Source organism: Littorina saxatilis, linkage group LG4 (genome assembly GCF_037325665.1).
Source record: "Littorina saxatilis isolate snail1 linkage group LG4, US_GU_Lsax_2.0, whole genome shotgun sequence".
Taxonomy (NCBI): Eukaryota; Metazoa; Mollusca; class Gastropoda; order Littorinimorpha; family Littorinidae; genus Littorina; species Littorina saxatilis.
The window spans coordinates 1,089,828-1,102,671 of NC_090248.1; the positions used below are offsets into that span (position 1 = coordinate 1,089,828).

The 12,844-nt window shown below is 51.0% G+C and overlaps 1 protein-coding gene across 1 annotated transcript in view; it reads left to right on the top strand.

Moving 5' to 3' along the window:
- LOC138963740 (hepatocyte growth factor receptor-like) overlaps window positions 1-12,844 on the top strand; it is a 47,960-nt gene that overhangs the window by 27,177 nt on the left and 7,939 nt on the right. The window contains exon 17 of the mRNA XM_070335588.1: window positions 10,839-10,948. Within this exon, the coding sequence (XP_070191689.1) occupies window positions 10,839-10,948 (110 nt within the window). The remainder of the gene's footprint in view (window positions 1-10,838; window positions 10,949-12,844) is intronic.

The following is a 12,844-nucleotide window of genomic DNA, read 5'->3' on the forward strand; positions in this document are numbered from 1 at the left end:
GACCAGTGTTGCCACCCGATACTCCGTGTAAACTGGACCAACATTGACCAGTGAGTGTTGCCACCCGATACTCCGCGTAAACTGGACCAACATTGACCAGTGTTGCCACCCGATACTCCGTGTAAACTGGACCAACATTGACCAGTGTTGCCACCCGATACTCCGTGTAAACTGGACCAACAATGACCAGTGTTGCCACCCGATACTCCGCGTAAACTGGACCAACATTGACCAGTGAGTGTTGCCACCCGATACTCCGCGTAAACTGGACCAACATTGACCAGTGTTGCCACCCGATACTCCGTGTGAACTGGACCAACATTGACCAGTGTTGCCACCCGATACTCCGTGTGAACTGGACCAACATTGACCAGTGTTGCCACCCGATACTCCGCGTAAACTGGACCAACATTGACCAGTGAGTGTTGCCACCCGATACTCCGCGTAAACTGGACCAACATTGACCAGTGAGTGTTGCCACCCGATACTCCGCGTAAACTGGACCAACAATGACCAGTGTTGCCACCCGATACTCCGCGTAAACTGGACCAACATTGACCAGTGTTGCCACCCGATACTCCGTGTAAACTGGACCAACAATGACCAGTGTTGCCACCCGATACTCCGCGTAAACTGGACCAACATTGACCAGTGTTGCCACCCGATACTCCGTGTAAACTGGACCAACATTGACCAGTGAGTGTTGCCACCCGATACTCCGTGTAAACTGGACCAACATTGACCAGTGAGTGTTGCCACCCGATACTCCGCGTAAACTGGACCAACATTGACCAGTGTTGCCACCCGATACTCCGTGTAAACTGGACCAACATTGACCAGTGAGTGTTGCCACCCGATACTCCGTGTGAACTGGACCAACATTGACCAGTGTTGCCACCCGATACTCCGCGTAAACTGGACCAACATTGACCAGTGTTGCCACCCGATACTCCGCGTAAACTGGACCAACATTGACCAGTGTTGCCACCCGATACTCCGCGTAAACTGGACCAACATTGACCAGTGAGTGTTGCCACCCGATACTCCGCGTAAACTGGACCAACATTGACCAGTGTTGCCACCCGATACTCCGCGTAAACTGGACCAATATTGACCAGTGTTGCCACCCGATACTCCGTGTAAACTGGACCAACATTGACCAGTGTTGCCACCCGATACTCCGTGTAAACTGGACCAACATTGACCAGTGTTGCCACCCGATACTCCGTGTAAACTGGACCAACATTGACCAGTGTTGCCACCCGATACTCCGTGTAAACTGGACCAACATTGACCAGTGTTGCCACCCGATACTCCGCGTAAACTGGACCAACAATGACCAGTGTTGCCACCCGATACTCCGCGTAAACTGGACCAACATTGACCAGTGTTGCCACCGGATACTCCGTGTGAACTGGACCAACATTGACCAGTGTTGCCACCCGATACTCCGTGTAAACTGGACCAACATTGACCAGTGTTGCCACCCGATACTCCGTGTAAACTGGACCAACAATGACCAGTGTTGCCACCCGATACTCCGTGTAAACTGGACCAACATTGACCAGTGAGTGTTGCCACCCGATACTCCGTGTAAACTGGACCAACATTGACCAGTGTTGCCACCCGATACTCCGTGTAAACTGGACCAACAATGACCAGTGTTGCCACCCGATACTCCGTGTAAACTGGACCAACATTGACCAGTGTTGCCACCCGATACTCCGCGTAAACTGGACCAACATTGACCAGTGTTGCCACCCGATACTCCGCGTAAACTGGACCAACATTGACCAGTGTTGCCACCCGATACTCCGTGTGAACTGGACCAACATTGACCAGTGTTGCCACCCGATACTCCGCGTAAACTGGACCAACATTGACCAGTGTTGCCACCCGATACTCCGCGTAAACTGGACCAACATTGACCAGTGTTGCCACCCGATACTCCGTGTAAACTGGACCAACATTGACCAGTGAGTGTTGCCACCCGATACTCCGTGTAAACTGGACCAACATTGACCAGTGTTGCCACCCGATACTCCGTGTAAACTGGACCAACATTGACCAGTGTTGCCACCCGATACTCCGTGTAAACTGGACCAACAATGACCAGTGTTGCCACCCGATACTCCGCGTAAACTGGACCAACATTGACCAGTGAGTGTTGCCACCCGATACTCCGCGTAAACTGGACCAACATTGACCAGTGTTGCCACCCGATACTCCGTGTGAACTGGACCAACATTGACCAGTGTTGCCACCCGATACTCCGTGTGAACTGGACCAACATTGACCAGTGTTGCCACCCGATACTCCGCGTAAACTGGACCAACATTGACCAGTGAGTGTTGCCACCCGATACTCCGCGTAAACTGGACCAACATTGACCAGTGAGTGTTGCCACCCGATACTCCGCGTAAACTGGACCAACAATGACCAGTGTTGCCACCCGATACTCCGCGTAAACTGGACCAACATTGACCAGTGTTGCCACCCGATACTCCGTGTAAACTGGACCAACAATGACCAGTGTTGCCACCCGATACTCCGCGTAAACTGGACCAACATTGACCAGTGTTGCCACCCGATACTCCGCGTAAACTGGACCAACATTGACCAGTGAGTGTTGCCACCCGATACTCCGTGTAAACTGGACCAACATTGACCAGTGAGTGTTGCCACCCGATACTCCGTGTAAACTGGACCAACATTGACCAGTGTTGCCACCCGATACTCCGCGTAAACTGGACCAACATTGACCAGTGAGTGTTGCCACCCGATACTCCGTGTAAACTGGACCAACATTGACCAGTGTTGCCACCCGATACTCCGCGTAAACTGGACCAACATTGACCAGTGAGTGTTGCCACCCGATACTCCGCGTAAACTGGACCAACATTGACCAGTGTTGCCACCCGATACTCCGCGTAAACTGGACCAATATTGACCAGTGTTGCCACCCGATACTCCGTGTAAACTGGACCAACATTGACCAGTGTTGCCACCCGATACTCCGTGTAAACTGGACCAACATTGACCAGTGTTGCCACCCGATACTCCGTGTAAACTGGACCAACATTGACCAGTGTTGCCACCCGATACTCCGCGTAAACTGGACCAACATTGACCAGTGTTGCCACCCGATACTCCGCGTAAACTGGACCAACAATGACCAGTGTTGCCACCCGATACTCCGCGTAAACTGGACCAACATTGACCAGTGTTGCCACCCGATACTCCGTGTAATCTGGACCAACATTGACCAGTGTTGCCACCCGATACTCCGTGTAATCTGGACCAGCATTGACCAGTGTTGCCACCCGATACTCCGTGTAAACTGGACCAACAATGACCAGTGTTGCCACCCGATACTCCGCGTAAACTGGACCAACATTGACCAGTGAGTGTTGCCACCCGATACTCCGTGTAATCTGGACCAACATTGACCAGTGTTGCCACCCGATACTCCGTGTAAACTGGACCAACATTGACCAGTGTTGCCATCCGATACTCCGTGTAAACTGGACCAACATTGACCAGTGTTACCACCCGATACTCCGTGTAAACTGGACCAACATTGACCAGTGTTGCCACCCGGTACTCCGCGTGAACTGGACCAACATTGACCAGTGTTACCACCCGATACTCCGCGTAAACTGGACCAACATTGACCAGTGTTGCCACCCGATACTCCGTGTAAACTGGACCAACAATGACCAGTGTTGCCACCCGATACTCCGTGTAAACTGGACCAACATTGACCAGTGTTGCCACCCGATACTCTGTGTAATCTGGACCAACATTGACCAGTGAGTGTTGCCACCCGATACTCTGTGTAAACTGGACCAACATTGACCAGTGTTGCCACCCGATACTCCGTGTAAACTGGACCAACATTGACCAGTGAGTGTTGCCACCCGATACTCTGTGTAAACTGGACCAACATTGACCAGTGTTGCCACCCGATACTCCGCGTAAACTGGACCAACATTGACCAGTGTTGCCACCCGATACTCCGCGTAAACTGGACCAACATTGACCAGTGTTGCCACCCGATACTCTGTGTAAACTGGACCAACATTGACCAGTGTTGCCACCCGATACTCCGTGTAAACTGGACCAACATTGACCAGTGTTGCCACCCGATACTCCGTGTAAACTGGACCAACATTGACCAGTGTTGCCACCCGATACTCCGTGTAAACTGGACCAACATTGACCAGTGTTGCCACCCGATACTCCGTGTAAACTGGACCAACATTGACCAGTGTTGCCACCCGATACTCCGTGTAAACTGGACCAACAATGACCAGTGTTGCCACCCGATACTCTGTGTAAACTGGACCAACATTGACCAGTGTTGCCACCCGATACTCCGCGTAAACTGGACCAACATTGACCAGTGTTGCCACCCGATACTCTGTGTAAACTGGACCAACATTGACCAGTGTTGCCACCCGATACTCCGTGTAAACTGGACCAACATTGACCAGTGTTGCCACCCGATACTCCGCGTAAACTGGACCAACAATGACCAGTGTTGCCACCCGATACTCCGTGTGAACTGGACCAACAATGACCAGTGTTGCCACCCGATACTCCGCGTAAACTGGACCAACATTGACCAGTGTTGCCACCCGATACTCCGCGTAAACTGGACCAACATTGACCAGTGTTGCCACCCGATACTCCGTGTAAACTGGACCAACATTGACCAGTGTTGCCACCCGATACTCCGTGTAAACTGGACCAACATTGACCAGTGTTGCCACCCGATACTCCGCGTAAACTGGACCAACATTGACCAGTGTTGCCACCCGATACTCCGTGTAAACTGGACCAACATTGACCAGTGAGTGTTGCCACCCGATACTCCGCGTAAACTGGACCAACATTGACCAGTGAGTGTTGCCACCCGATACTCCGTGTAAACTGGACCAACAATGACCAGTGTTGCCACCCGATACTCCGTGTAAACTGGACCAACATTGACCAGTGTTGCCACCCGATACTCCGTGTAATCTGGACCAACAATGACCAGTGTTACCACCCGATACTCCGCGTAAACTGGACCAACATTGACCAGTGTTGCCACCCGATACTCCGTGTGAACTGGACCAACAATGACCAGTGTTGCCACCCGATACTCCGCGTAAACTGGACCAACAATGACCAGTGTTGCCACCCGATACTCTGTGTAAACTGGACCAACATTGACCAGTGAGTGTTGCCACCCGATACTCCGCGTAAACTGGACCAACATTGACCAGTGAGTGTTGCCACCCGATACTCCGCGTAAACTGGACCAACAATGACCAGTGTTGCCACCCGATACTCCGTGTAAACTGGACCAACATTGACCAGTGTTGCCACCCGATACTCCGTGTAATCTGGACCAACATTGACCAGTGTTGCCACCCGATACTCCGCGTAAACTGGACCAACAATGACCAGTGTTGCCATCCGATACTCCGTGTAAACTGAACCAACATTGACCAGTGTTACCACCCGATACTCCGTGTAAACTGGACCAACATTGACCAGTGTTGCCACCCGATACTCTGTGTAAACTGGACCAACATTGACCAGTGTTGCCACCCGATACTCCGCGTAAACTGGACCAACATTGACCAGTGTTGCCACCCGATACTCCGTGTAAACTGGACCAACATTGACCAGTGTTGCCACCCGATACTCCGTGTAATCTGGACCAACATTGACCAGTGTTGCCACCCGATACTCCGTGTAATCTGGACCAGCATTGACCAGTGTTGCCACCCGATACTCCGTGTAAACTGGACCAACATTGACCAGTGAGTGTTACCACCCGATACTCCGCGTAAACTGGACCAACATTGACCAGTGTTGCCACCCGATACTCCGTGTAAACTGGACCAACATTGACCAGTGTTGCCACACGATACTCCGTGTAAACTGGACCAACATTGACCAGTGAGTGTTACCACCCGATACTCCGCGTAAACTGGACCAACATTGACCAGTGTTGCCACCCGATACTCCGTGTAAACTGGACCAACATTGACCAGTGTTGCCACCCGATACTCCGTGTAAACTGGACCAACATTGACCAGTGTTGCCACCCGATACTCCGTGTAAACTGGACCAACATTGACCAGTGTTACCACCCGATACTCCGCGTAAACTGGACCAACATTGACCAGTGTTGCCACCCGATACTCCGTGTAAACTGGACCAACATTGACCAGTGTTGCCACCCGATACTCCGTGTAATCTGGACCAACATTGACCAGTGTTGCCACCCGATACTCCGCGTAAACTGGACCAACAATGACCAGTGTTGCCACCCGATACTCTGTGTAAACTGGACCAACATTGACCAGTGTTGCCACCCGATACTCTGTGTAAACTGGACCAACATTGACCAGTGTTACCACCCGATACTCTGTGTAAACTGGACCAACATTGACCAGTGTTGCCACCCGATACTCCGTGTAAACTGGACCAACATTGACCAGTGTTGCCACCCGATACTCCGCGTAAACTGGACCAACATTGACCAGTGTTGCCACCCGATACTCCGTGTAAACTGGACCAACATTGACCAGTGAGTGTTGCCACCCGATACTCCGCGTAAACTGGACCAACATTGACCAGTGAGTGTTGCCACCCGATACTCCGCGTAAACTGGACCAACAATGACCAGTGAGTGTTGCCACCCGATACTCCGTGTAAACTGGACCAACATTGACCAGTGTTGCCACCCGATACTCCGCGTAAACTGGACCAACAATGACCAGTGAGTGTTGCCACCCGATACTCCGTGTAAACTGGACCAACATTGACCAGTGTTGCCACCCGATACTCCGTGTAAACTGGACCAACATTGACCAGTGTTGCCACCCGATACTCCGTGTAAACTGGACCAACATTGACCAGTGTTGCCACCCGATACTCCGTGTAAACTGGACCAACATTGACCAGTGTTGCCACCCGATACTCTGTGTAAACTGGACCAACATTGACCAGTGTTGCCACCCGATACTCCGTGTAAACTGGACCAACATTGACCAGTGTTGCCACCCGATACTCCGCGTAAACTGGACCAACAATGACCAGTGTTGCCACCCGATACTCCGTGTAAACTGGACCAACATTGACCAGTGTTACCACCCGATACTCCGTGTAAACTGGACCAACATTGACCAGTGTTGCCACCCGATACTCTGTGTAAACTGGACCAACATTGACCAGTGTTGCCACCCGATACTCCGCGTAAACTGGACCAACATTGACCAGTGTTGCCACCCGATACTCCGTGTAAACTGGACCAACATTGACCAGTGTTGCCACCCGATACTCCGTGTAATCTGGACCAACATTGACCAGTGTTGCCACCCGATACTCCGTGTAAACTGGACCAACATTGACCAGTGTTGCCACCCGATACTCCGTGTAAACTGGACCAACATTGACCAGTGAGTGTTGCCACCCGATACTCCGTGTAAACTGGACCAACATTGACCAGTGTTGCCACCCGATACTCCGTGTAAACTGGACCAACATTGACCAGTGTTACCACCCGATACTCCGCGTAAACTGGACCAACATTGACCAGTGTTGCCACCCGATACTCCGTGTAAACTGGACCAACATTGACCAGTGTTGCCACCCGATACTCCGTGTAAACTGGACCAACATTGACCAGTGTTGCCACCCGATACTCCGTGTAAACTGGACCAACATTGACCAGTGTTACCACCCGATACTCCGCGTAAACTGGACCAACATTGACCAGTGTTGCCACCCGATACTCCGTGTGAACTGGACCAACATTGACCAGTGTTGCCACCCGATACTCCGTGTAATCTGGACCAACATTGACCAGTGTTGCCACCCGATACTCCGCGTAAACTGGACCAACATTGACCAGTGTTGCCACCCTATACTCCGTGTGAACTGGACCAACATTGACCAGTGTTGCCACCCGATACTCCGTGTAAACTGGACCAACATTGACCAGTGAGTGTTGCCACCCGATACTCCGTGTAAACTGGACCAACATTGACCAGTGTTACCACCCGATACTCCGCGTAAACTGGACCAACATTGACCAGTGTTGCCACCCGATACTCCGTGTAATCTGGACCAACATTGACCAGTGTTGCCACCCGATACTCCGTGTAAACTGGACCAACATTGACCAGTGAGTGTTGCCACCCGATACTCCGTGTAAACTGGACCAACATTGACCAGTGTTGCCACCCGATACTCCGTGTAAACTGGACCAACATTGACCAGTGTTGCCACCCGATACTCCGCGTAAACTGGACCAACATTGACCAGTGTTGCCACCCGATACTCCGTGTAATCTGGACCAGCATTGACCAGTGTTGCCACCCGATACTCCGTGTAAACTGGACCAACATTGACCAGTGAGTGTTGCCACCCGATACTCCGTGTAAACTGGACCAACATTGACCAGTGTTACCACCCGATACTCCGCGTAAACTGGACCAACATTGACCAGTGAGTGTTGCCACCCGATACTCTGTGTAAACTGGACCAACATTGACCAGTGAGTGTTGCCACCCGATACTCCGTGTAAACTGGACCAACATTGACCAGTGAGTGTTGCCACCCGATACTCCGTGTAAACTGGACCAACATTGACCAGTGAGTGTTGCCACCCGATACTCCGCGTAAACTGGACCAACATTGACCAGTGAGTGTTGCCACCCGATACTCCGTGTAAACTGGACCAACATTGACCAGTGAGTGTTGCCACCCGATACTCCGTGTAAACTGGACCAACATTGACCAGTGAGTGTTGCCACCCGATACTCCGTGTAAACTGGACCAACATTGACCAGTGAGTGTTGCCACCCGATACTCCGTGTAAACTGGACCAACATTGACCAGTGAGTGTTGCCACCCGATACTCCGTGTAAACTGGACCAACATTGACCAGTGAGTGTTGCCACCCGATACTCCGCGTAAACTGGACCAACATTGACCAGTGAGTGTTGCCACCCGATACTCCGTGTAAACTGGACCAACATTGACCAGTGTTGCCACCCGATACTCCGTGTAAACTGGACCAACATTGACCAGTGTTGCCACCCGATACTCCGCGTAAACTGGACCAACATTGACCAGTGTTGCCACCCGATACTCCGTGTAAACTGGACCAACATTGACCAGTGTTGCCACCCGATACTCCGCGTAAACTGGACCAACATTGACCAGTGAGTGTTGCCACCCGATACTCCGTGTAAACTGGACCAACATTGACCAGTGTTGCCACCCGATACTCCGCGTAAACTGGACCAACATTGACCAGTGAGTGTTGCCACCCGATACTCTGTGTAAACTGGACCAACATTGACCAGTGAGTGTTGCCACCCGATACTCCGTGTAAACTGGACCAACATTGACCAGTGAGTGTTGCCACCCGATACTCCGTGTAAACTGGACCAACATTGACCAGTGAGTGTTGCCACCCGATACTCCGTGTAAACTGGACCAACATTGACCAGTGAGTGTTGCCACCCGATACTCTGTGTAAACTGGACCAACATTGACCAGTGAGTGTTGCCACCCGATACTCCGTGTAAACTGGACCAACATTGACCAGTGAGTGTTGCCACCCGATACTCCGCGTAAACTGGACCAACATTGACCAGTGAGTGTTGCCACCCGATACTCCGTGTAAACTGGACCAACATTGACCAGTGAGTGTTGCCACCCGATACTCCGTGTAAACTGGACCAACATTGACCAGTGTTACCACCCGATACTCCGCGTAAACTGGACCAACATTGACCAGTGTTGCCACCCGATACTCCGTGTGAACTGGACCAACATTGACCAGTGTTACCACCCGATACTCCGTGTAAACTGGACCAACATTGACCAGTGTTGCCACCCGATACTCCGTGTAAACTGGACCAACATTGACCAGTGTTGCCACCCGATACTCCGTGTAAACTGGACCAACATTGACCAGTGAGTGTTGCCACCCGATACTCCGCGTAAACTGGACCAACAATGACCAGTGTTGCCACCCGATACTCCGTGTAATCTGGACCAACATTGACCAGTGTTGCCACCCGATACTCCGTGTAAACTGGACCAACATTGACCAGTGAGTGTTGCCACCCGATACTCCGCGTAAACTGGACCAACATTGACCAGTGTTGCCACCCGATACTCCGTGTAAACTGGACCAACATTGACCAGTGTTGCCACCCGATACTCCGTGTGAACTGGACCAACATTGACCAGTGTTGCCACCCGATACTCCGTGTGAACTGGACCAACATTGACCAGTGTTACCACCCGATACTCCGTGTGAACTGGACCAACATTGACCAGTGTTGCCACCCGATACTCCGTGTGAACTGGACCAACATTGATCGGGTTTTTTTTCATTCACCTTTTCTGTGTAGGCATAACACACAGACACACAGACACACAGACACTCAGACACACAGACACACAGACACACAGACACTCAGACACACAGACACTCAGACACACAGACACACAGACACACAGACACTCAGACACACAGACACACAGACACACAGACACACAGACACACAGACACACAGACACACAGACACTCAGACACTCAGACACACAGACACACAGACACTCAGACACACAGACACTCAGACGAAACGACAAACAGAAAAAACGACTTTTTGCAACCGTTGTGATTCCCGGGAGGGGTGTGTATATCTGTCTCTGTTTCTCTGAATATCTTTGACCTGTTTTACATCGATAAAATGTATCTTACCTGTTAACCCTTTCAGTTTAGGGTTGACGTTTGAATGTGATTGTGTGCGCAGGTGATGTCTATAGGCGACGTGTTGCGGTTTTCACGCGACATTGCCAGTGGCATGGAATACCTGGCCAACAACAAGTTTGTGCACAGAGACCTAGCTGCCAGGAATTGCATGTAAGTGTAGCGAGACTTAGTCGTGTTTCATTCTATCGTTCACATAGACCAGGAACTGCATGTCAGTGTAGCGAGACTTAGTCGTGTTTCATTCTATCGTTCACATAGACCAGGAACTGCATGTCAGTGTGACGAGACTTGGTCGTGTTTCATTCTATCGTTCACATAGACCAGGAACTGCATGTAAGTGTAGCGAGACTTGGTCGTGTTTCATTCTATCGTTCACATAGACCAGGAACTGCATGTCAGTGTAGCGAGACTTAGTCGTGTTTCATTCTATCGTTCACACAGACCAGGAACTGCATGTCAGTGTGACGAGACTTGGTCGTGTTTCATTCTATCGTTCACATAGACCAGGAACTGCATGTAAGTGTGACGAGACTTGGTCGTGTTTCATTCTATCGTTCACATAGACCAGGAACTGCATGTCAGTGTGACGAGACTTGGTCGTGTTTCATTCTATCGTTCACATAGACCAGGAACTGCATGTCAGTGTGACGAGACTTGGTCGTGTTTCATTCTATCGTTCACATAGACCAGGAACTGCATGTCAGTGTGACGAGACTTAGTCGTGTTTCATTCTATCGTTCACATAGACCAGGAACTGCATGTCAGTGTGACGAGACTTGGTCGTGTTTCATTCTATCGTTCACATAGACCAGGAACTGCATGTCAGTGTGACGAGACTTGGTCGTGTTTCATTCTATCGTTCACACAGACCAGGAACTGCATGTCAGTGTGACGAGACTTGGTCGTGTTTCATTCTATCGTTCACATAGACCAGGAACTGCATGTCAGTGTGACGAGACTTAGTCGTGTTTCATTCTATCGTTCACATAGACCAGGAACTGCATGTCAGTGTGAAACAAGCTAAACAAGGGGATCAGCATCTTCTCTGCAGAGTTATTTGCTATCTACATGGCCTGCACACTGATAAACGATCTGCCAACCCCACCCCTGGGGGTGGTCATCCTTACGGACTCAAAATCCTCGTTGCAAGCACTTGCACATGGCACCAAGAACAGAGGAGAGATGCAAACTGAAATTCATTTCTTAGCCCACCAAATTATGACAAAAGGAACAGACTTTTCCCTCATGTGGCTGCCATCCCACACAGGAATCCGGGGAAATGAAATGGCGGACAGAGCAGCAAAAGCAGCGGCTATGTCAACCATGCCAGTGACAGACATTCGGCTCTCCTGCCAGGAAGCCAAACTGCTGCTAGCCAAGCTAAAAAGAGAGGAAAGAGAGCAGACACTGTCACAAACATGTGAAGAGAGAGGATGGATACACCTCCCCTACAATAGGAAAGGGCACCACCTCCCACTCCCCCCGAGACCCATGAGCCTGTTGCGTCGCTTGCGCACGGTCAGCAGCCGCATCTACTGGGACAAGGTAGTCTGTCAGTGTGGCAAGACTGGACACCTCACACACGTGTTTGAAGGTTGTGACACTCTCAAGGAAGAGATGTCTAGTCTCGTCCGCTACAGAAGGGAGAATGCTCTCAGTCTGGGAGACTTTCTCCGCCCACACCCATCACTCGGAGAGAAACCGATGATGGTCTTGGTCACCAATTTGTTCACCTCAACTGTTGCGAGCTGGTTCTAGTGTGCTTGCAGCAGACCCAGCACAGCACAGATCCACTTCTGGAATCTTAAGCTAAATGTGTCCCAAGACACACATTTTGTAGTCCTGGCATCCTGAAAGGTAGAGGCCCCAACCTACAGGTTTGCTACCATACCAAAAACGCCTCCAGACACGGGAACTTGGGAGCAGAGGCAACAGCTCCGCTTGAACCTCAGAAACCAAATGTGCCTCCAGACACACAGATCCCTTAGACGGCCGAGGCTGTGGCCTCTAAGGTTCTCTTGTACCAAACCGCCTCCTGACTCTGCA